General features: G+C 39.6%; 2 protein-coding genes across 2 annotated transcripts in view; one reads left to right on the forward strand and one right to left on the reverse strand.

Moving 5' to 3' along the window:
* Window positions 1–12688, forward strand: part of Cenpu (centromere protein U) — a 52660-nt gene extending 39972 nt beyond the window's left edge. Inside the window, exons 12-17 of the mRNA XM_045142484.1 lie at window positions 560–668; window positions 7413–7491; window positions 7929–7976; window positions 8511–8572; window positions 11041–11197; window positions 12490–12688. Coding sequence (XP_044998419.1) covers window positions 560–668; window positions 7413–7491; window positions 7929–7976; window positions 8511–8572; window positions 11041–11197; window positions 12490–12603 — 569 coding nt within the window. The 3' untranslated portion in view covers window positions 12604–12688. The remainder of the gene's footprint in view (window positions 1–559; window positions 669–7412; window positions 7492–7928; window positions 7977–8510; window positions 8573–11040; window positions 11198–12489) is intronic.
* Window positions 12689–12695: 7 nt separating this feature from the next.
* Primpol (primase and DNA directed polymerase) overlaps window positions 12696–26172 on the reverse strand; it is a 55662-nt gene continuing 42185 nt past the window's right edge. Inside the window, exons 9-13 of the mRNA XM_004666386.3 lie at window positions 22947–23036; window positions 22764–22872; window positions 18768–18850; window positions 18640–18686; window positions 12696–13424 (exon numbers count right to left, since the gene is read on the reverse strand). Coding sequence (XP_004666443.3) covers window positions 13185–13424; window positions 18640–18686; window positions 18768–18850; window positions 22764–22872; window positions 22947–23036 — 569 coding nt within the window. The 3' untranslated portion in view covers window positions 12696–13184. The remainder of the gene's footprint in view (window positions 13425–18639; window positions 18687–18767; window positions 18851–22763; window positions 22873–22946; window positions 23037–26172) is intronic.

Here is a 26172-nt window from a genome sequence, read left to right on the forward strand (position 1 = left end):
CATTACATGACAAGTGCACAACTCATTTATATCCCCAGCCCCACCGTGAATCTTTTTATGCAATATTTTATTAACATGTTTTTATTTTAGGTGTTGGGGGGGAAATGCAGAGAGTGTAGTTGCTATATCATAGGGTAGGTCTATGTGTAATTTTACCAGAAACTGCCGGACTTTGAAAACTATCTTCTGAAATGGTAATATAATTCTTTATTCCCATCAGAAGCTACACAGATGCTAATGTTATTAATACTATAAATAACAACTTCATGTCAGCAAATTTAAAGTATCTGAAAGATCCCCCATCTTGTAGCACATTAATATCTAGACTTATCTCCCTCCCCACCCCAGAAAGGAGAACCAAGAAGACAGCAGAGAGAGTATAGGTAGGGTTTGTGGTTTATGACTGTGCCCTGGGATGGAAGGAAGTGTATGTGGCTTCTTCAGCAATATTAGTCTTCACTAACTTGCGGGGACTTTTTGATTCCAATTTTCAGAACCTTGGACTTAGAGCCAAATTATAAATATTCATTGTATTAAATTAATTTGTTTAATATTCTAGATATTTCTGGAAGTAAGCATATTTGGTGTCTCGAAGAAAAAAGAATTGGTGACATCATGGAGCTGGATATTGTTTTATCTGTATTTGAGAAAACTATCCTGGAATATAAGTAAGTCCTTTGATGTGGTTATTGTGATACAGGGACCTGATTAATTTCTTTTTTTATTTTTCATTTATTTTTATTTATTTATAAGAGAGGGAGAGAGGAATAGTGAGCAAGAATGGATGCACCAGGGCCTCTAGCCACTGCAAACGAACTCCAGACACATATACCACCATGTGCATCTGGCTTACGTGGGATCTGGATAATCAACCCTGGGTCCTTAGGCTTTGCAGGTATGCGCCTTAACCACTAAATCATTTCTCAAGCCCCTGGTTAATTTCTTTAAAGCACCACTTTGTTCATCCCAATTTTTGAAAAGTAATTTGGGGGGGTGTTCAAGGTAGGGTTTTACTATATATAGCTCAGGCTGACTTAGAATTCACTCTGTACTCTTAGGGTGGCTTTGAACTCATGGTGATCTTCCTACCTCTGCCTCCTGAGTGCTGGAATTAAAGGCATGCACCATCATGCCTGGCTCTGTAATGTTTTTCTTATAATTACATTTAAGATATTTTTACATTTCCATTATAGTCCATTGTACATGTATTTGTTAACTTCAGATTACTGAATCTATTCTAAATGTTTCTGCTAGACTTTAGTAAGGGTTTCCTATTTTGAAATTCTGATTCTGTTAGGTTACTTTACCTGTGATCTTTCCCTGGGAGTTCTCTCTTTTTTAGCCAGCAAGTGTGAGCAGAAGACTATTATATCCTGTCACCTCAGCTTTCAGTGTGGCATGGTGGGGGAGCCCTAGGCTGTAAAGCTTCAGTCATTCATGGCACAGAATGGTCAGGATAGGGCCTCACCCTGCATTTCAGCAACATCCAGAGTAGTTAAAATTCCCCACACAAAGTTAATCATGCTCTACCTGTTTTTCTCCAAGTTCACTTAAGCACAGGTCCAGTTTTAGTCTTTAGATTTTTAGATTTTTTGTTCTTTGGTTTTCTTTCCTGAAGATAAAGTCATTTATAACAAGTTCTAGCTCGATGTGGTGGCACACATACCTTTAGTCCTAGCACTAGGGAGGCTAAGGTAGTAGTGTCATGGGGGCCCACATGGTGCTGCAGAGTGAGTTCCAGGTCAGTCATGGCTAGAGTGAGACCCTGCCTGAGTGGTAGTGGGGGAGTATCAAACTAAAGTAGAAAAATATGTGGCCTGGCCAACTGAGTCTGAGAGATAAGGACCAGAAGCCATACCTACGAATGTTGCTGGCTTTCCTAAGAGCAGGATCCATGGAGATCCTGGTCAGAGCCAGAAACTGCTCCAGCCTGAGGACATGGAGTGACATGAGGAAAGAAGAACCTGCAGCTCAGAGATGAGGATTGAAACAAGAGCTCTAGACTATAACTGGTGCTGGGGAGGGAATGGGACTTGTCAAAAGAAAGCAGGAAAAAATGCCAACAGAGAAACTTCCCTGAACCATTCTACATTTGGACCAGTGATATTCCTCATTTCTGCCTCAGGACCAAGTCTCATTCTTCTTATACTGCCCTAGGGGATCTGCTTGCTACCAGCTTCCTGCCAGAAGTCAAAGACATCATGAAAATGTCTAGGAAGGGGCTGGAGGGATGGCTTAGTGGTTAAGGCACTTGCCTACAAAGCCATGGACTCAAGTTCAATTCTCCAGAACCCATGTAAGCCAGATGCACAAAGTAGCACATGCATCTGGAGTTCATTTGCAGTGGCTAAAGGCTCTAGTGCACCATTCTCTCTATCTGTCCCCCCTTTCAAATAAGTAAATAAAAAATATTAAAAAAAAAAAAAAAGAAAATGTCTAGGAAGGCTAGATTTGCATCCAAAAAGGGATTTCCCCAGCCCCCACCACAAGCTACCATATGGAAGCCTATCACCAGTATTCTGATCTTGGTTGTGACCTAGCAGAGCTCATTAAGGGTATTTAAGGGTAGCTGTGGGGGAACTCTCTGAAGTTTGACAGACTGCTTTCTCCAGCTCCAGTGTGGGGTCAATAGTAGAAAGTCTCACCAGTGCTAGAGGATGTTGGTGGACCTCAGGCATTCATTTTCCAATAACCTCAGTTTGTCATCTCATACTTCATCCTCTACCCAACTCATTTCAGGTCTCTGCTGTGGGGACTTCTGGGTCATGATGCTGTTGATCCAGGATGCTCATCTTTCTGTCAACAGTGAAATCTAACCTAGTCATGACTGAAATATTTTTACTTTAACCTTCCTGATAGGTATGAAGTACAACCATTTTTCATTGTAAAATACAGTACTGTTAACTATATGCAGCTTGTGCAGCACATCTCTAGATCTTACTTATTTTGAAAAGCTGGAACTAACCATTGAACAGTTTGTCATTTCCTCCTCCCTACAGCAACACTATCCTACTTTGTTTCTACAAATTTGATCACTCTACATAACTTGTAAGTAGAATCACATAGCTTTTGTCTTTTGCGATTGGCTTATTTCACTTAGCATAATATCCTCACGGTTGTAGCTCCACTGATTTTGGAGCTTGAGGGTCTCTGATGATTTGGGTCTCTTCTACCCCTATGGCTGGGACACTATCCTGAGGTGGCTGGAGAGTCTCTGATGATTCGGGTCTCTTCTACTCCTATGGCTGGGACACTCTCCTGATGTGTCTGGAGCAGAACTTTATGTGCCCTGTTCCACATTGCTCTTCTTCCAGGTTTTGTTTTGAGCCAGTGTCTCTTTACTGATCCCTGAGCCTGCAGGACTATGAGGATCTTAGGGTGTTTGTTCCCCTATGGTACTAGGGTTACAGGTCACACTCAGCTTTTTAGATGGAATCTGGAGATTGGAATTCCGTCCAACTCAGGCCCTCATGCTTACACAGGAAATGTACTTAACTGCTGAGCTTTCTTTCCAGTCCTCAATAATTTTTTTGGTGGGGGGTTGTTGTAGTTGTTTGTTTTTGAGGAAGGGTCTCACTCTAGCCCATGCTGACTTGGAACTCTGTAGTTCCAGGCTGGTCTTGAATAACAGTGATCCTCCTACTTCTTTCTCCTAAGTGCTGGGATTAAAGGCCTGTGCCACCATGCCCGGCCTGAGTAATTTAATATATTCTGGGGTACTGGCTCTTTATCAGATACATGTTTTGCAAATACTTTCTTACATTCTATAGGCTGTCATTTCATTGTCTTGTTTCATTGGCTGTGCAGAAGTATTGAAGTTTGATGCCTTCACATGTGTTTTTGCTTTTGTTCTCTAAGCAAGAAATGATTGCCAAATATTAGACTAGGAAGATCATCATCAGTATGTTTTCTCTCATAGTTGTATAGCATCAGGTTCATATTTAGGGTTTTCATTCACTGTGAGGAAATTTTTGGATGTAGTATAACTAAGAAGTGTCCATTGTGATTGTTGTACATACCTATAACTTTTTGTAGGATCATTTGTTGAAGAGACTGTCATTCTGCTCGTGTAACCTTGGCACCCTTATCAAAGATCATAAACCCTCAAGGGTTTAGTTCTAGGTTTTCTGTTCTGTTTGCCCATCTGCCTGTCTTTCTGCCAGTATCTCTGATCTTTTTTTTTCCCTCCCAGGTAGGGTTTCATTCTAATCTAGGCTGACCTGGAATTCACTATGTAGTCTCAGAGTGGCCTTGAACTCATAGCATTCCTCCTACCTCAGCCTTTCAAGTGCTGGGATTAAAGGCGTGTGCCACCATTCCTGGCCCAATAGCTCTAGTCTTGATTCTGTAGTTTTGTAATGTATGGCAATCAGAAAGGATGAGACTTCCAGCTTAATTTTTTGCCTTTAATATTGCCTTGGTCCTTAGGATCCTTTGATAGTCTATGAATTTTAGAAATTTTTGCTTTGTCTGTGAAAAATTCCATTGTGTTTGTTTGTGTGTGTGTGTGTGTGTGTGTGTGTGTGTGTGTGTGTGTAGGCCACAGCACAGCTTTAGATGCCATTTTGGGGGATGCTGCCCACCAGTTTTTGAGACAGGATCTCTATTGGCCTGGAGTTTACCACTTAAGCTAGACTAACTAGCCAGTGAGCTCTAGGGATTCTCCTGTCTTCCCAGTGCTGTAATATGTACATTGTAGCAATATTAAGCCTATGGAGTCCATATGCTTGGAATACCATGTCATTAATTTATCTTCTGTAATGTGTTAACATTCCCATTAATGCTTGTTTTGTTTGTTTTCATAACAGCAAACCTGACCTTGTGTGTAAAGTGGTACAATGATTTTTTTTTTTTCCCGCAGTTCTGGGGATAGAACCCAGTGCCTCACATATCCTAGGCAAAGCATTCTACCATCAAGCTACATCCCTAGCCCTGTGATTTTGTTTTGCATTTTCCTCATAGTTACTATTATATGGAACATCTTTTCATGAGCTTGGTGACCATCTGCCTACATTTTGGAGAAGAATATGAATATTTGTATGGACCTACCAATTAAAACACCCTAACCTGAAGAGCTGACATTCATATGCTATAGAAACTGTTTGAGTTTCACATCAGGTTTGAAACATTTCAGGTTCCGGATGAAGGATGCTTAAACTAATTACCTGTACACTGTTTTTTGAGGTAGGGTTTCACTATAGCTCAGGCTGTCCTGGAATTCACTATGTAGTCTCAAGGTGGCCTCGAACTCTTGGAGATCGTCCTACCTTAGACTTCAAAGTGCTGGGATTAAGGGCGTGTGCCACCATGCCTGGCTCTACACTGTTTTACCCAAAAACAAAATACACATTTCTCTCAACACATGAAATATTTACCAAAACAGACCACATTTTATAAAAAATACTTTAATAAATGTAAAATAAAAATCAAACATTTGGATTGGGGGAATGGTTTGGTGGTTAAGAGCATTTGCTGTATAAGAATGATAACCTGAATTTAATCCCCAGCCCCTACTTAAAAATCCAGACAGTAGCCATACATGCCTATTACCCTGGTGCTGAGTGGGGCAGAGATCATTGGGGTTTGCTATCAGCCAGTCTATGGAAAAAAATAGAGTTCCTTGGGGTAGAGAGATGGCTCAGCAGTTAAGGCACTTGCCTGTGAAGCCTAAGGACCCAGGTTTGATTCCTCAGGACCCACATAAGCCAGATGCACAAGGTCACACATGCATCTGGACTTTGTTTGTAGTGCCTAAGAGTCCTGGTGTGCCTATCCTCTCTCTCTTTTCCTTCCTTCCTTCCTTTTCTCTCTCTCTCCCTCCTTCCTCCCTCCCTATCTTTCTCTCACATAAATAAATATTTAAAATAGCTCCAAAACTCTATAGGAAATAAGATAGAGGAACAATAGAGGAAGACACCTGATGTTGTCCTCTGGTCTCGGCATGAATTGCACACATGCACACACCAATAACACCATTTACATAAACAGTGGCCAAAATATGTATGTAAAAATCCAACAAAATATGTATACTATCTGTAGGAAGAAGAGTACAAAACTATTGAAAGAAATCAAGGAAGAACTATGTGGACACAGGGGTAATCTTTGCTTATGACTAGGAAAACTCAGTATTGTAAATGTCAGTTCTTCACAACTTAATCTAGTTTACTGCAATCCCTGACAAAATTCTCTAACATGTTATTTTGTGGAAATTAACAAACATTCTAATGTTTATAGCCAAGTCAATACTAGAGGGAACAGAGTTGGCAGACTGGTACTCCCTGACACTAGGACTTATTTTAAAGACACAGTAATCCAGGCAGTGTAGCGCAGCAAAAACATTAGATTAGTTGAACATAGTATACCAGAGGTAACCCACAGAGAGTCAGCTAATCTTTGACAGAGAAGCAAAGACAGTACAGTGGAGAGTCATCAACAGATGGTTTTGCAGCAATGGGCCATCCATAACACAGCAAATGCTGAAGTTCCCAGAAGATAATGGAAGAGAAAATCCAGGTAGCTGTGGGTTTGACACTGATTTGATAACATCAAGAGTATAATCCATGAGAGAAAGAATTTAAAAGCTGGACTTTAAGATAAAGTTGATAATGTTCTCTATGCAAGAGTGAAAGACAATCCATAGAACTTGAAAATGTTTGCAAAACATAAATGATAAAGATATATTTTGTTACCCCAAATAGACCTAGATCTCTTAAAACTCAACAGTAGATAAGATTTCTAGTGCTTGTCTAGCATGCTCATGGCCCTAGTTTCAGTTACTATTACTAGTGGGGGCATGGCCAACCCAATATAGTAATGGACCAGAGCAGCCTTAGTGGTGTTTGTTGCTGCTGCTTTGAGTGTGGTGTGCCTTCCAGCTGTGAGTGTCCACACTAGTACAAGAGTCTGCGCACCAGATCTCTTCTTCCTAATACAGTCCAAAGTGCCACACATCGTTCTTCAAGTTGACATCTATCTTTTATTCTCTTCTGTGTCTCCCCTCCTTTCCCATCTCTTCCCCTCCCTAGCTTCATTAGATAATGAGAAAAGACTGCAAGTTTAACATTGCTGTCTTAAATATTTAGGATAATATATGCAAAACTGTGTGTCCACATATTAGTGTAACATATTCAAAATCTGGGCTAGAAAGATGGCTTAGTAAAAACACTTGCCTGCAAAGTCAAAGGACCCAGGTTCAATTCCCCAGGATACATGTAAGCCAGATGCAAAAAGTGGCACATGCATCTGGAGTTCATTTGCAGTAGCTGGATGCCCTGGTGTGCCCTCTCTCTGTACCTCTTTCTCTCTCAAATAAATAAAAATAAAATATTTTTTAAAAAGCCACCCCCCCAAAAAAAAACATTCAAAATCCTTTATAATACTTGGATTTTATTTTTCTTTTTACTACTTTACAGACATAGCATGGAATCTAGAATTTGTAAGAAAGCTGTCAACAAATTTCATGCTATTATGAAAGAAGAACTCATCAGAATGGTAAGATATGTTTGTTGGTCTCAATTTAAGTTTGGATAGCACACTGGTCTTAGAAATGCATGCACATACTGACACTGGCAATAAATATATGAGAACTACTCACAATTCTCATGATTTACTTTTATTTATTTATTTATTTGAGAGAAGTAGAGAAGGAGGGAAAGGGAGGGAGAGGGAAAACAGGTGCACCAGGGCTTCCAGCCACTGCAAACAAACTCCAGACACATGTGCCACGTTGTGCATCTGGCTTACATGGGTCCTGGAGAACTGAACCTAGATCCTTTGGCTTTTCAGGCAAGTGCTTTAACTGCTAAGCCATGTCTCCAGCCCTCTCATGATATTTTTAAAGTAAGTGTGATATACATAAACCGAATTAACACAAATTAATTTTGGAAAATAAAGGTGGCTTTTTTTTTTTTTTTTTTTTTGTCTAATAGCTTAAAGAAGTCCAGATGTTGAAAAACCTGAAAAGGCAGAATGCTAAGGTGAGTCATTTAGTGTTTTGTTTTACAGTCATAAAATACAATACATATACAATTAGTAAAGACTTGCCCTTGGTTTTACAATCTTCAGAATTTGTGTAAGGTTATGTTTATCTTTTTATTTAGGCTTTAGAATTTATGTAAGATTGCTTTTATCTTTTTATTTAGGCTGTTATTTGCTTTATCTTGTATTATCACAGAAGCTTGAGTTAGATGTCTACTCTGATGAAATGACTGAGACAAACAACTTCTAAAGAGAAAAGTTCATTTTGGCACCATTTTGGAGGTTTCACTCCATAATTAGTTTGCCCTAGTACTTTTGGTTTTGTAGCAAAGCAGAGCAGCTGAACATCATGAACCAAGTAGCAGAAAAGAGTGAGGAATGGCTGGGGTCCTTCAGGGACATGCCTTCAGTGACCTACAGACTGCCACTCAACCATGCCTAGGCTACCTCCCTTCCCTCTGTACTTTGAATAACTAGCACAGTGTTCATGGCCATGTTTAGCATGCATCTAATGAGGCAATTATATTGTTTAGACGATTTTCAACATCGAAAGGAAAAGGCGGCATTTAATTGAAGTCCAGGATGAACTGCTACGGTAAGATAGTACCAAAGTCCTGCTGGAGAACTTACCAAACTGGGCAATACAGTGTCTCATTATGAGTGCTGTCAGATGCTGACATGTTAAAGGCTCCACTCTGGTGCTCAGATGCAGAACCCTTCAGTAAAACAATTCAGCATTGAGGATTTTTTTTCTTTTTCTTTTTCAAGGTAGGGTCTCACTGACCTGGACTTCACTGTGAATCTCAGGGTGGCCTTGAACTTATGGCAATCCTCCTACCTCTGCCTCCTGAGTGGTGGGGTTAAAGGTGTGTGCCATCGTGCCTGGCGATTCTATGTTTTCTTGAGAGTCTTGCCTGGTCTTGAATTTGTGATCTTCCTGCCTTAGCCTCCTAAGTAGTGAACTTGTAGCTATACTGCCATGCCTGAGTTTTATGTTCTTGTTGAAGCATACACCTTGGTGTGGGACTCCTGTGAATCCATATTCAAAGGTGTTGGGCAGGGCGAACTTCAGTAGCTTGATTTGGCTGAGGCCATGTACTGGTTAGGAAGACTGGTGCACTGGTGAGCCTTACAGCCCATCTGTACTTTATGGTCCTATTCTGAGGCCAAGACTGCTGTGTGAGAGAGACTTAAGGAAAGTAGAAGTAGTGTGCTGTTGCTTTTATGGAGCTTTGAAAGGCTGAGGGTGAAGCTTGGTGGTAGAGTGCCTCAGTTCACTCTCAGCTACTCAGGGTTGTCATAGCAGTGAAATTTAAGAAAGAATATGGTACGTCAGGATCCACTGTTTAATTAAACATTAACTTTGAATGAGACTGCCACAAGAGTTTGAGAGAAAAAAGTTAATTATGTAGTTCATTGTTTACAAATTTAGTCTATGGACAGATGCTGGCTTATGATAAGGTTTTCATTGGCCCAGGCTAAAATGGGAAAATTAAGGTACAATAACAATAATAACTCTTAGCAGCTTCCTTTGTAGCAGGGCACTTCCCTAAATGCTTTATTAATGTATTACTCATTAGCATTGTGAGAGGATTTTTTAGCTCTCTAATAAGGCTCTTTGTAATACTTGTCATCAACATAAGACCACTAAGACACACGTAAAGATCTGTTTTTTCTTTCTCTAGATGTAAGTTTATTTGGATAGGTATATTTCGAAAAGGCATACTTAGAAAAAGCACAGTATATCACCATTTTGACTTCGTAAATGAAAAGACCAAGGCACACAGTAATAACTTAACCTAGGGTGTCACCTCTAGGAGGTGGGGAACCAGGATCAGCATCAGCAATGATTAACTGCCAACAGCTACTCTAGGAGAAGTGGGGTCCCAGAAGAGGGGTTGGGAATGTAAGAGCCAGGGAATGGGGAGGAGTGCTATGGAATGCTATCTTCTGCTCATTGTTGCTGCACCCATGAACTCATAGCTGTGTTTTCCTACATAAGATTGAGTAATTTTTTAAAAATATTTTATTTATTTATTTGAGAGCAAGATTAGAGGCAGGGAAGGAAGGAGAGAGAGAGAGAGAACTGGCATGCCAGGACCTTAGCCATTGCAAACGAACTCCAGACACCTGTTCCACCTTGTGCATCTGGCTTATGTGGGTACTGGGAAATTGAACCTTGCTCCTGAGGCTTTGTAGGCAAGCACGTTAACTGCTAAGCCATCTCTCCAGCCCAAGATTGAGTCATTTTTATTGGTCTATAACATCATTATCCCTTTTATTTATTTATTTCTGGTTTTTCTAGGTAGGGTCTCACTCTAGTCCAGGCTGACCTGCAACTAACCTCAGGGTAGCCACAAACTCATGGCAATCCTCCTACCTCTACCTCCCAAGTGCTGGGATTAAAGGTGTGTTCACCATGCCCAGTTTTTTCTTTATGTGTGAAGAAACTAAGCCACTGGAGATGAAATGGTTGGTCCTAGGGTATTTTTTCCTATTGCTTTTATCAGACTGTGGAAACTGGATGAGATTTCAGTGAAAAGGGGAAAACTTTCTGCTCAACATTTCATGGTCAAACTGCAATACTTGCCACCTCCTGTCAGAGGCTAGAAAACGTTACCCAAGTTTACTTTTTTTAAAATTGTTTTTTGAGATAGGGTCTTGCTGTAGCTCAAGCTGACCTGGAATTCACTATGTAGTCTCAGGGTGGCCTCGAATTCATAGCAATCCTCCTACCTCTGCCTCCTGAGTGCTGGGATTAAAGGCGTGCACCACCATGCCTGGCTACAAGTTCACTTTTTAATTCAGCAGTTCCCAAGACTTCAAGAACTTGATGAATTTTGGTGTATGTAAGGCATATTCTTCTGTAGGTATCAACACTTCACTGTGTATCACATTTTTCTTACACATTAGTTGAAAATTAGAATCCTTTACACATTCATAATTTCAGAGCTAAACATATCATCTAGTCCATTTCCCCCAACTTTTGATAATACTCAGTCTCATACTATAGCTGTTAGACTTTATTATATGTGATTTATTGGGGAAATATTTTTCTTTTAGGGTAGAACCACAGCTGAAACAACTACAAACAAAACTTGATGAGCTTAAGGAGAGAAAGTCATCTCTTAAGAATTCAGTGTGCTTCTTATCTAGTTTAAAACAACTTTATCAAGATTATTCAGGTGTTCAAGAGGAAAAACCAAATGTAAAGGAATCGGTAAGTTCCATTTTTACTTCCTGTGCTTTAGAAGATGATGCAGGCAAATAAATAAATCAGTAAAAATATTTATCGCATCTTAGCTACTTAATAAAGACTAGGTAAAATCCCCACTCACTATTTGTAAGTTAGTAACTCTGAGAATACTTCATCAAGAGATGTGTGCACATATCTCAGTTGAACATCCACTTTGCTTTATAATTTCCATCAATGTCACATTGTTCAGTCCATGTTCATACTGTTGTTTGAATCTGAGAAGTAAGTTTATTATCCCATATGAATGATAGAAAGTTTTAGAAGTTGAAAACCCTAAAGACAGTAGGGAAAATGTGATTTACTAGTTTTAATAAATTTTGTAGTTGTTTGTCATACTTTGATATTGCTATTAACTGAAGCACAGATTAATGAAAATATTTGTTAAAAATTATATATCATAATGTGATTTTGATGTAAAATGTGTGTATATAATTATCTAATAAGATATATATATATATTTATTAGAATTCAAAGTTATGATCTAAGTTAATTTTCCTGAGCTGAACATTTGCTCATATTAGAGATGCAGACAGAATATTTTTTAAGTTTTTATCTACTTAAAATTGACTATTGTAATTAAGGATATGACTACTAAATCTGGTGGTATAGATTCAATTTGAATATAATCACTGGATGAAACATAGGTTTTTCCCTCCTCCTACTTCACTGTTCTTGGTTGTGGATATTGAATGCCTTGTGCATTCTAGACAAGTGCTAATCCACTGAGCAACAGCCTCAAGGCCTGAAAACTAAGCATTAGCTACAACTGTTTGGAATGTATCCCTCACAAAGGTGTTATTTGCATACCCTCACTGTCTTTCAAAAGTACTTTTCGGGCTGGTAAGATGGCTTAGTGGTTAAGCGCTTGCCTGTGAAGCCTAAGGACTCCAGTTCGAGGCTCAATTCCCCAGGACCCACGTTAGCCAGATGCACAAGGGGGCGCACGCATCTGGAATTCGTCTGCAGTGGCTGAAGGCCCTGGCGCGCCCATTCTCTCTCTCTCTCTCTCTCTGCCTCTTTCTCTGTCTGTTGCTCTTAAATGAATAAATAAATAAATAAAAATAAACCAAAAAAAATTTAAATTATGTCCTGAGGAAGCAGATTAAAAATCAATTTAACAAGAATACTAGTTTAAAAAGTAGTGTTATTGGAAAGCAATATCAAAATTGCAGTTGTTTATAAGATTGAGTTATGAAATGACAAGATTATAAAACTATTGGAATTTGTAAGTCTAAATAATTTCTTTTCTTTGCCAGTATGATTCATCCAGCTTTCCAGCTTTATTGTTTAAAGCAAGACCCCTTTGGGGAGCTGAGAAACACCTGCAGAATATCAACCATCAGCTAGAGGTGCTCCTTAATCAGGAATGAGAAGACCAGTTGACACAGGTGCCTGCATAAATGTCTCATGCTTCTGAAACTGCACTTTTATAAATAAAGCTTCCCTTGAAATGGCTTAGTGATTAGAATTTAGTATTACTTTATTAATTTCACTCAAATTATACTAGCTTAGTATGTTCAGAAGCCACAGTCATTTTGTATGATAATTGTCTTAATAATTTTAACCTATTGACAGAACACATCAATCTTTAGAAATAGAAAACCTATAAGTCAATGTGAACATTGATCTATTTTGGTTAATTATGAGGAGTTTCTACCTGAATTTAAGTATAGCAAAGCTAATTTTCAACAAAACTAGTTTGCTTAAGTAAAAAATAAAGTGGAAGTGGGAAAACAAACTGACAAAACTCAGTTGATAGAGACAGGCTTAATAACAAATGTTCTTTTGGTAACATTAGGAACTAAACCAAGGGATTCACATATGTTAGGCAAGCACTCTACGCAGACCTGCTGTCTACCCATAACTTAATGTTTATATTGTCACATCTCATACATTCCAGGCTAATTGAAGCCTAGTTATATAACTTCATCAGTAGCTACTCTTGTAATACTTATATAATTAATTCATCAGGAATTTCCTCCATTTCACTGCAATAATCAACAAGACAATTCCCTGCTGCTTCGGCTAATTCAACATCTTCAGTAGCTTCCAAAAAACAAGCATCATCCCTGTCATCACCCCAGTCAGTGTCACAAAATCCACCTGGTGATAGCCTGTTGGGTGGTTCTGGAGAACTCTTAGGCTCCTTGTTGCCAGTTTCACCTGCTTCAGCAGCAGTGAAGTCCTCTTCCTTTATTTCAGTGGGAGAGAGTGAAGACAAAGTTATTAGAACATGTAGTGATTCATTAGCCTTTCAATACACAGTCATGTGAACATGCTGGATGAGTACTGTCAGCAGTAGTAACCACAGGAATGAGCATGCCAGCTTAAAGGTTGTTTTTGTAGCTCAGACATTTTTGAAACCCAAATTTTGAAATTGCCTACTGTTTGTGGCAAACATACTTCAGTATCCCTAGGAAGGGGGTTGTAAAGCGAAGAGAGACAATTTTGAACAGGGAAATAGACCAGCTGAAGACAAATTAGAAGGTCTGCCTTGACAAGACTTATTTCCCAAATTTGTACAGTATTTTTCATAATACAAATATGGGCCGGAAAAAAAAAAATCTAAGAAAGCAGTTTTAGAGACTGGGGAAATGGCTCAGTGCACAGTGACCTTGTCATGAAAGTGAGAGTAGGAGAGTTTGTATCCCTAGCACTCACATAACTACCGGCTCAGTGTGGTGCTCCACCTGTAATTCTAGCACTCGCTAGGTACAGACGAGGTCCCTGTGGCTAGCTGGACTATGCAAAGTAGCAAGCTCTGGGTGATCAAGAAAAACATCAGATGCCAGCCGCTGGCCTCCACATGCGCATACATCCACATATGTGTGCTGCCACATACATGCAATGTGCTTATACACGTGTGCACACCATATGCACACATACATGCAAAAGCAGTTTGGGGGCAACTAGCAAAATATAATTGGAATGCATATGAGACAGTAGTAGTCTGTCATGTTAGTTTTTTATCCAAGCTTTTCATTACAGCTTTCCAAATATGTCTTTCTGGTAAGTTGTCCTACTCTAACCACTCTAGGCAAGCACTCAGTCACCAAAAGAAATCCAAAACCTGGCCCGGAGAGATGGCTTAATGGTTGAGTGCTTGCCTGTGAAGCCTAAGGACCCTGGTTCAAGGCTCAATTCCCCAGGACCCACATAAGCCAGATGCACAAGGGGGCGCACGCTACATCTGGACTTCATTCACAGTGACTGGAGGCCCTGGTGTGCCCATTCTCTCTCTCTCTCTCTGCCTCTTTCTGTCACTCTCAAATAAACAAAAATTAAAAGATAACAGTAACAAAGACTACATAATTAAAAAAAAAATCCAAGGGGGAGGGACGGTATTACCATGGGATATTTTTTATAATCATGAAAAATGTTAATAAAATTTGAGAAAAAAAAAATCCAAAGCCAGGCAAAGTAGAAGGGAAAGAGGACTAGCTGAAAAGGTATTCAGAAGGAATGGGAGAGGAATAAAAGGAGGTAATGCAGGGGGGTGGGGGAGAATGTGATCAAAATGTAGGCAGGTATTAAAATTTTCAGAAATAAATTAATTTGGAGCTGAGGAGGTAGCTCAGTGGTTCAAGTGTTTACCTACAAAACCTGCAGGTATAGGTTAAATTCCCCAGTACCTGTGTACAGCCAAATGCACAAAGTGCCACATGCATCTGGAGTTTGTGTTTAATAGCAAGAGGTCCTGGTGCATCCATGCACATACACTCTCTCTTCCCCTCACAAATAAAAAAGCTTTAAATTAATTTATCTGGGTGTGGTGGTGCATACCTTTAATTCCAGCACTCAGGAGTAGAGGTAGCAGGACTTCTGTGATTTCGAGGCCAGCCTGGGCTAGAGTGAGACCCTACCTCAAAAAAACAACAAAAATAATTCGAAACAAGCTTATACTGAATCCTGAGAGAAATGAAATTGCTTACAAAGTTTATTTCCTTTTTGGTGGAATTTCTCAGTTCAATAAGGAACTGTTGATTCCTTGGCCTCAGAGTAGCAATAGATTTTTCTTCCCCATAACTGCGCTCACCACAGTGTCATGTCTTCTTTCTAACCTTTCTTTTCCTACTGGTACCACATAGGATTAGATTTCTCAAGGCTTTCTTTAATAAAGCAAAATTTAAAAAGAAAAAAAAAATCTTCAATTCTTCAGCTTCATGCTTAATTACTTAAAGATGTAGAGTTTTATAATCTATAGCCTACTCAGAAGAGTCATCAAAAATAATGCATATGTGTACACTAGGAGAAAATAAAGGTGGCCAAATGATGAAACGTAGCATATCTAGTTAAAGGCCATAGAGGGGAGTTCCTTGTTCTATTTTTGGTTTTGATATGTATGCAATTATGAGGGTGTGTGTGGAGGCCAGAGTTTGATATTGGGGTCATCCTCTATTATGCTCCACCTGATTTGAGTCAGGGTCTCACATGGACCCAGAGCTTGCCCTGAGGATAGCCCGTTTCTTCATCCTAAGTACTGGGTTTATGGGAACACACCACCATACCGAACATGTACATGAACTCGTCCTCATTCTTATGCACCTTAGCCACACAGTTATCTTCCCAGCCCAAGAGAGTTCTTTATTCTTACTGAATATTTGTGTACATTAGAAATGTTTTAAATCTTTTTGGGATGGGGAGATGGCTTAGCGGTTAAGCGCTTGCCTGTGAAGCCTAAGGACCCTGGTTCGAGGCTCAATTCCCCAGGACCCATGTTAGCCAGATGCACAAAGGGGCGCACGCATCTGGAATTCGTCTGCAGTGGCTGGAAGCCCTGGCGTGCCCATTCTCTCTCTCTCTCTCTCTCTGCCTCTTTTTCTGTCTGTTAATAAAAATAAACCAAAAAAATTTTTTTTAAAGTTTTAAATCTTTAAAAAGTAGTAAATAACAGTACCTGATCATTTAATCTAAAACATTTCTTAAAAGATAAAGCAGAAATGACAATGTCAATATTCTAGGTCACAGGAACTGTTATTTTGTGTTTGTGTGTTTTACTTATTTATTTGAGAGAGAGAATAGGCATGCCAGGGCTCTAACCACTCCAAACAAAATCCAGACACTTGTGCCACCTTGTATATCTGGCTTTATGTGGGTACTGGGAAATCAAGCCTGGGTCCTTTGGCTTTGCAGGCAAATGCCTTAACCGCTAAGCCATCTCCATATATGTCCAAATAATGGTTCACAATGCACACCAAGAGTACTTTAAACTTAACATTTTTGAGGTATTAGTGGTTTAGAGAAACTAAATATATAACATAAAATCTACTGAGATTGGGCTGTGGAGATGGTTCAGAGAACCTTCCTTGCAAAGTCTGTCCCATTTGGGCTCAATTCTCTAGTACCCACATAAATAGATGCATAAAGTGACTCGTGTATCTGGAGTTTGTTGACAGTGTCAAGAAATCCTGGAGTGCCTGTATTCTCATTCTCTCTCACATAAAAATATTTTAAAATATCTACTGAGGTCATCAAAATAACGCTTAAAGGGCTGAAGCTCTAGCTTAGTGCTAGAGTGTGGGCCTCAGAGGTGAGGCCCTAGGGTTACTTTCTAGCACTGGGGAAGATGCAGCTAACCATCATGGTACATTTCTTCTCTTTTTAAAAGAAAGAGTTAATTTTTTAAAATTTAATTTGTTCTTAGTTACTTCTCAACACTTTTTGTTTTATTTTATTTTTGGTTTTTCAAGGGAGGGTCTCACTCTAGCCCAGGCTGACCTGGAATTCACTATGGAGTCTCAGGGTGGCCTTGAACTCACTACAATCCTCCTACCTCTGCCTCCCAAGTGCTGGGTTTAAAGGCATGCACCTCCACACCCGGCTTTTCAGCACTTTTTAACTTACTGGTTTACCAGAAAGTCTGGTTATCCATGCTTTTCTCTCCAGCTCCAATGTGCCAAACATGGGATTTTCACCTAAACTTGGATTTTTTTTTTTAGGAAATGCTTTAATAAACAGATGCAATAGATACTATATTGAGTTTAGAATACAAATCTAAGAATATGTTCAGCTTGTAGAGCAGATAACTTTCTCCAACCATAACAGTACAAAAGGAAGTGCTGATAGGTATGATTTTTTTAAAAAGGTTAAAAAGTATAAACAGTGCAACATGACAAAAAGTACTAAGTCAGATATTCTTTGCAAAATGTGAATAAAATTGTCAAAAAATGGACAAAGGACAGATAGAGCAGTTCATGATGGAAATACTAATAATAAACCTACAAAGAGCTCAACTCCATAAAGAAAGATTTGCAAATTAAACTGGTGAAATCCACTCGCCTGCTAGGTTGGTGGAGAGAGATTAGAAGAACATCAGCAATGTCGGCAGACATGCCAGTAATAGGTGCTCTCATCAGCTGCATGTGCAACACTTAAGTTCCTAGCACTTCTATGGACAGCAATTTTGTAATAGGTGCTAAAGAAAATATTTCTATTACTTTAGGAAAAAGTTTTAATAGTAGCATTATGACTTTTTTAAAAAATAGCTGAGCGTGCATAAACTATGAGAGATATATGCTAAAGCCTTTATGTTAACTTGGTCAAATTATGAGTGGGGACAATTTTCACCTTTTGCTTTTGTATGCATTTTCTTCCACAATGAATGTGAATCATTTGGATAAAGAAAAGTCTTTAAAGGAAGTTAAATGCTGGTTTAGTAAGCTGTTAATAGCTACCAAGACTAAAATTACATATTTAAAAGCTCCACTTGTTGAAATTCAATCTATAAGGATTGTTGTTCAAAGAGACACACCAAATGGGTATCTTGGTTTATTCTGGAAAGCAAAACCTGAGTAATATGCCTGTGACCATCTAATCTGTAATACACTAGTAAAGATGGAAGAGGGGCACATTACCAGATGCTGAGATGAGGAAATCATTACCCTAAGTGAACACAGGGGCCAAACACTGTTTCAAAGCTACCTAAACCAGCCCTTTAAGGCTCAAGGAACCTGGCAGAAGAGGGCAAAAAAATGCTGTCATTTGGATGTCAAGTTGTCCACACTCATTAACTCAGTAGATATGGTTCATGCCCATGGTTGAACCTGTTAATACTTCACCATATATGAGGCAGGAGTCCATGATACTCCACACCTCTCAGTACAGTGGAAACCAGTAATTACTGGGGAGTCAAGTTCCTAGTGGGGTAGCTACTGTGGGTTGCCCATACTCAAGTAAATGACTTTACCATGATTACGCAAAAACCCTAATTTAAATCAATGGGTCATAAAACAAACAAGGGATGCAAACAGGATTGGGAAGGGGGAAGAGAGGGAAGTTGGAGAGAACGGGGTCAAAAAGTGTTGAATACATGTATGAAAATGTCAAAAATAATAAAGAACTATCTGGACATACTGTTCATACTCATTTGTACTAGTGCACTAAAGAAGGCAACAGGCTGCACTTACCTCTTTGAGAAGAAATAGGAGACTCACTTCAGCAGGTAATGGAAAATCTGAATCAGAAGGATAGAAAAAATATTTTATACAAATAGCTAATTTTTGCTTTGTGGTAAATGTAAAAATATACAACTCACAGTCTGATTTGAAGTTTTCTGCTTTGCATACAGGGTCATGACATTTTTGATACCAAACTTCATTTTTCAGATCAATCAGAATCCTTTACATAAAAGAAAACCAGTATTAATGCCCATCCTGAATAGAAAAAAAAAAACCTGGTTATCTGTTATTTATAAAAGAGGTGGCCTAGTACTTAAAATGAAAAAAAAAAAAAAGCATAGGATAAAAATATATATGCTTAACCAAAATAAAATTGGCTCATGAACATTTTACATCAGACATCACACATGCCAAGAATCTGAGCTTCATCTCTAGTACCTAAGAAATGCTGGAAGTGATGGTGTACACCTGTGTTCTGTGTACCAGTGAAGAAGAGACAGGCGTATCCCTGGGAACTGGCTAGTCGGTCAGTCAAGCCTAATTGGTAAGCTCCAACCAATGAGAGACCGATTTTCAAAGGAAGTGGAGGGCATTCTTAAGGACACCCAAAGTTGTCCTATGGACTAACTCTAGCACACACATACATACATGTGTACACACCCCACACAAACATGCAAGGTGACAGAAAGCTTAAAGTCTTATAATCAGTAAAAGTAAGAAAATTAAATATTTTTACAGTTTAAAAGCTTCCCACATTCCAGAAAAGGAAACAAGATGGCAAATGTTCCACATAGCAGTTAGTGTAGTAGAAATGGGGAGGTGATGAGGGACTTGTGATTAAGAGAGTAAAAGAAGTGACTGGTTTAATTTTGTGAACATTCCAGTAACAACTTCCTGATAAACGGACTATTCTGCAGTGTTGAAACTGTGCAGTAAAGTTCAGGCACTGCAGGACACTTGAAGTGTCCAGAAAACCAGAGAGACCTGACATCTGCCAAGCACCCCAAACCCACTTGTTTGTTGTCATGATCTTCAAACTCATACTGCACTCAAGTCTTCTTGTTATGTTTTTTTGTACTGTGAAGATTTAGTGAATGAGTGTGGCTGATATGGTATTGAGCAATAGAAGTCCTCATTGAGTGCAGAGCTCACCACTTGCCCAGGGGACCATGACAAGGGATATATTTGACCCTATAACCATCAGCGATGAGCTGCTTTTCAGCTACCGTATCTTCAGATTCATCTGCATTGAACTTGGTGAAGCCCCACTTTGAGATGTGAGTCTTCTGGTGGCCAGGAAACTTAAACTTGGCTGTGTGCCAGGGCTCAATCATGTGCTGTATTGTGCAGCTTGGTGCTGATGGACATAACCTGGCTGCTGTGCCATGGGGCTTTCCAAAAGCATCCCCATACCTATCTGGAGTCTAAATTGGGGATAGTGTGAAATCAGAAAAATTGAGTACTCATTCTCTTTCAATGATGTCTGTCGTATGAGGGCTGAGATTTTTTGTGTGTTTGTACTTGTAACAAAAAGTATCAACATCAATGATACAAATTGGCAGTGATGTGGTTCCTAATCTGATAAGCCGTAAAAACTTATACAGTGCCCCAAACAAGCAACAGTACTTAAGAATGAAAGTATTTTCTTTAAATTTATGGGTATGACTTTAGCACAAAATTGTTAAAACTTTAACTGCTGAATCCATTCTTTGAAATAAATAACAGAACCTCTCCCTATTTTCTGTTTCATGGAGCACATCCCCACCCTTCTGCTAAGTCTTCTTGGACACTGGAGCAGATATGAAAAGATTTTTAAGACATTTAGTGCACTAGAAGCCTAAGAACATTTGGATCAAGTGCTAGGACAGTCATCTACAGAATGACCTTTATTACGACTTTTCAGATTTTAGAATTGCATATAATAAGTAAACTTGACTCTAGGGATCTGTGAGGTATGAATCACTGGAACTATCACCCATGCTATATGTGGTAACTGCTCACTTGTGCCTCAGGTGTCACCCTGAGTCAGAACAGCAGTCTAGGAAGGATATAGAGAGCCATGCAGGTGTCCCAGGCCACACACTGCTTCACCTGGGCTGTTCTTGTTTGTTTGGTTTTTCGAAGTAGGGTTTCACTCTAGACTAGGCTGGCTTAAAATTCACTCTGAATTCTCAGGGTGGCCTCAAACTCACGGTGATCCTCCTACCTCTGCCTCCCAAGTGCTGGGATTAATGGTGTGCACCACCATGCCCGGCACCTTTTTTTTTTTTTTTTTATGTGAGAGATAGAGACAATGGGTACAGCAAGGCCTCCAGCCACTGTAAACAAACTCCAGGTACATGTGCTCCTTGTACATCTGGCTTACATGGGTCCTGAGGACTTGAATCTGGGTCCTTTGGCTTTGCAGGCAAGTGCCTTAACCGCTAAATGGTTAAGTCCACCTGTACTTTTCATTCCTGGTATCCTTAACACTGTTAGTAACTCTTGATATTAAATAAGACTTAATAGTTTGTGAGTGTGACTTGAAATATAACTCTCAACTTCATTTTTTGTTTTGTTTTGTTTTTTGAGGTAGGGTCTCACTGTGGTCCAGGCTGACCTGGAATTAACTGTGTAGTCTCAGGGTGGCCTTGAACTCTTGGCAGTCCTCCTACCTCTGCCTCCTGAGGGCTGGGATTAAAGGCATGAGCCACCACGCCCGGCTTCCCTCAACTTCATTTTTAATCATGGATATCCTATTTTACCTTCCAGATTAGCAAAATGAAATTTCTGTAAATATTTTTATTTATCTGAGAGTGTGAGAGAGAATAGGAGCTACAGGGCCTTTGGCCACTGCAAACGAATTCTAGACACATGTGCCACTTTGTGCATCTGGCTTTATGTGGGTACTGAGGAGCTGAAACCAAACTTACAGGCTTTGCAAGCAAGCGCCTCTAACAGCTGAGCCCAGATCTCCAGCCCCCCGCAAAAGAATTTCTTAACCTTAACAATACTGAAGTGTTGGTAAGAATACAGAGAAGTAGAAAAATCTTAAAACACTGCCTACAGGAGCATAGCTTAGCACAACTATTTTGGAAAACCATTTATGTAGTCACAGGCTGGCCTAGAATTTACAGCAATTCTCCTACCTCTGCCTTCTGAGTACTGGGATTAAAGGCATATGCCACCATGCCTGGCTGGGAATACCACTGCTTAACTGGTAAAAATGTGCACACATTCTATAGTACAGCAATTCTACTTTTAGACATAACTTTAGATAAACTCTTGCATACGTATACTAGGTAATATGAACAAGAAAATATGTAACAAACAACTGTCCGTTGTAAGACAACAGATAAACTATAGCATATTTATGTAATGACATGTTATAAAGTAAAAACAGGGCCATAGAGACAATTCAGTCAGTAAAAGTGCATACCTTGAAGTTACAAGGACCTGAGGTCAATCCCCAGTACATACATAAAAATGCTAGTGTGATGGCACACACCTCTACTCCCAGCACTGGGAGATCCGTGGGGCTTGCTGGCAGCTAGTATAGTCTACTTGGCTTAGCTCTAGGACAATAAGAGATCTGTCTGAAAAGATGATGATGGACAGTGTTCGTGAGGATAACACCAAAGTTGTGTTCTGACATCTACACTCATGTACCTATATGTGCATACACATTGTCTCAAATACATGTACCCCCACATTATACACATCTGCATAAGTGTGTATAAAAATAAAAATAATACCTAATAATTGCATTTTAAAACATGGAGGAACCTCACAAACCCAATGCAGATTAAAGAGCAAGTGAAAGCATGTAGTTCAAAGATAGAGGACTTCATCAAAACTATGGAGTCTCAGCTTTGATGTGAAATATTAAGTAGAACAAAATTTCTCATGACTTACTAGCCACTGGTTTTTGCATTCTCAACTTTACTTAAAAATTATAAACACTTAGCCAGGCATGGCCATGCATGTCTTTAATCCCAACACTTGGGAAACAGGTAGGAGGATCACTGTGAGTTTGAAGACAGCCTTGGACTACACAGTGAGTTCCAGGTCATCTTAGGCTGAAGTGAGACCCTAACTTGAAAAATCATATATAAATATTTAGACATAACTCATTAATAAGCAATATTACTTACATGATATTATTACTCTTGTGGGATCTTCCAATGTTTTCACACCAGCGATATTTACAAATATCATAAACAAGTAATTCTTCTGGGACAAAGTAGTTCCAACGCCGAATTCCTAAAATACAGAATGTTTCTGAAGGTACCATTACTCTGGCATGTAGTGTGAGCAAAGAAGAAAGTTAGCTTTACCTCCTTTAATGCCATTTTTGTTCACCAAAGAAAGAACAAATTGATCAACTTCAGGATAGGGTGAACACTGAAAACCTTCAATGGCTTCAACTGCAAAATAGAATTATTTAAAATAAATGTTAAACAGTTAAATTTTAGTTAAATTGTTATTTAGTAGAATAATGGGACTTAAAATCCATTGACTTTTTTTTTCTTCTTTGTTAGCAACTTGCCTTTAAGTCAGTTGCTGGGTTCTTGATATGCCACAAGGAGGCACAGAAAATTCAAACCTTAATTAGCCTAAACGTTGACTTGGTTTTAATAAAATAGTTTTTAACTTTAAAAAAAATTGTATATGGGCTGGAGAGATGGCCAAGCAGTTAAGGTGTTTGCCTGTGAAGTCCAAGGACCCAGGTTCGATTCTCTAGGTTCCAAGTTCCACATTAGCCAGATGCACATCGTGGTGCATGCATCTGGAGTTTGTTTGCAGTGACTAGAGGCCCTGGTGTGCCCATTCTCTCTCTCTCTCTCTCTCTCTGTTTCTAATAAATAAATAAATAAAATGATAATTTATTTTTAAATGTATGTGTCTGATGTGTGTGAGTGGGTACCACAGTGGGCATATGGAGGCTAGAAGACAACTTTCTGGTGTTGGTCCTTGCCTTCTAGCTCCTTTGAGGCAGGGTCTCACATTGTTCACAGATACTTTTTTTTTTTTTTTTTTTTTTTTTGAGGTAGTCCAAGCTGACCTGGAACTCACTCTGTAGTCCCAGGCTGGTCTTGAACTCACAGTGATCCTCCTACTTCTGCTTCCTGAGTACTGGAATCACTGATGTTTTTGCCACGTCAACTGTCTTAACTCCCGAGCTTCTAGCTGCCTTCTTCTACTATGTCTTGCCTGTGGGCAGGGCTGGGTTACAAATGCCTGTCATAGCATATGGCATTTTATGTAGATGCTAGAGTTCCAAACTCAGTTATTCATGTTTGCACAGCAAGGGATTTATTTACCGAGCCATCTCTCCGGCCACATACAAAGTTCTGGAGATAACTTCAGTTACTTTCTTCACTGTGACAAGGAGAAAAGGAGCTCCACATGCCACGAGTTACACAGCTACTAGTGAAACCACAAAGGGGCCTGGTTCTCCCACTCAGCTGCAGTGTCCTGTTGAATAGTACTGCACAGATTTCCAACATCATATAAGGCCCTCTGTGGTCATGAGGATTCAGACAAACACAAGACCTCTTTATAATCATGTCTGAACACCATCAAACATGAACATTTTTCAAACCACAAAAATGGCCAGACACATGTTGTCTCTCATGTGTGTATCCTACCTACAAATGTTTAGACTTGTATGTGAGTTGGAATAAAACTCAGTAGCAGAGGCCAGAAAGCTGGAAAAGGCTATAAGGGAGGAAGGAGAGGGGAGAACTTAAGGGGGTGATACTGTATATATGTAGATAGATAAACTCCTAGGGATGGAAAGGCCTAAATGAGCTCAGGGGAAGAGATTGAGTAAAGGAAGAGTGGGGAAAGGATTAATCAAAATCTAAGAGGGTATGAATAAGTCATATGGGAACCTACTTTTTTGGACAATGGCACACCCAGAATATATAAATTGTTACTAGAAAAGTTTCAGTGTCAGGGATGGAATATACCTTCTAGTGAGTTAAGTTGTTGGCTGGGGAAATCACTGATGCCCCCAGAACATTACAGGCCATTGCCAAGGCTCTTGGTTTCCCACCAGAAATAGATGACAAGACCCTATTGCTAAAGGTTTAGGCTGCAAGGTCACTGAGAAATCTTGCTAGAACTGAGCTGAAAACCACCTCTGTGTAGAACAGCTGACAGAAAGCTGGAAAAAGCTATGTTGCATGTAGCCCCACGGGAGAGAAAAAAAAGTCATCAGTGGAGATAAACAGCAGTGGGCACTACAAGCCTTAAGTGTGGCCAGCTGGGTCAATAGTGGCATGCCTGTTATGGGGGAAACCAACCATTCTCTACTTGGACTGGAGGCCTGCTTCCCCAGGAAGGAATACATGCCTGGTACTAAAAACCTATGACAGGGGAGGTCATGAGCCCTAGGGGTGTAATGCCTGCTGGTATCTGGCTAAGTGTATATATTATGCTTACCAAATGGCCTGGTAAGCACTTTTTCTTAATGTTCTTACCCATATATTACTGCTACTCTCACTTTTGGTTAGAGAACCTTCTCTTTTCAGATGGTGGCTGAGAAGAAATGACAGAGGGGTGCTCAGCACTGAAATATCTCTATCATATCTTCCAAGGCACAGGGTCCATCACGGAAAAGGTGGCAGAGAGAATGTAAGAGCCAAAGTAAGGGTAGGACTCCTTATAATGCACTCTTCCAGACATAAAAAGACCTAGCTATTCATAACCTCGCAGTGCCTGGCACTACCTACACAAGACCGGTATAACAGAGGAAAAGATAATTATATCAAAATAAAAAGACTGATTGAGAGGGGGAGGGGATATGATGGAGAGTGGAGTTGTGAAGAGGAAAGTGGGGGGGGGGAATTGTCATGGTTTATTGTCTGTAATTATGGAAGTTTGCAATAATAAAAGAAATTTTAAAATGGTCAGACACCTCTTTTCATCTTGCTTAATACCAGCAATCACTATTGCTTTACCAACTACAGTGTTGATGTCCTCTTAGTCTGGCTTCCTAGTAGCAGGGCTTTGCAGAGCTGTCCCTCAAGTCCACATAAACCTGTGCTTCCACCAGATCACCTAATCTAAGTTCAAATCTTAAGTCTTTTCCAGCAGTCTCTTACTGAAATGTCCCAGAGTCTTCTACTACTTCAAGAAGTCAAATTCTGGCTGGAGAGATGGCTTAGCGGTTAAGCGCTTGCCTGTGAAGCCTAAGGACCCCGGTTCGAGGCTCGGTTCCCCAAGTCCCATGTTAGCCAGATGCACAAGGGGGCGCACACATCTGGAGTTCGTTTGCAGAGGCTGGAAGCCCTGGCATGCCCATTCTCTCTCTCTCTCCCTCTATCTGTCTTTCTCTCTGTGTCTATCACTCTCAAATAAATAAATAAAAAAAATTTAAAAAAAAAAGAAGTCAAATTCAATTTTCTTATTACAGTTGTGTTTCCTGGGGTCTCTGGCTGGAGAGTAACAGTAGTTCAATATTATTTTGTATCTAGAAAGCCACCAACAATTTAGAATGATCCATTTACAAATTCATTTAAATTTTAAAGACAGAAAAATTCTAGTTTTCTTAAA

The sequence above is a fragment of the Jaculus jaculus genome, chromosome 1, assembly GCF_020740685.1.
Source record: "Jaculus jaculus isolate mJacJac1 chromosome 1, mJacJac1.mat.Y.cur, whole genome shotgun sequence".
Taxonomy (NCBI): domain Eukaryota; kingdom Metazoa; phylum Chordata; class Mammalia; order Rodentia; family Dipodidae; genus Jaculus; species Jaculus jaculus.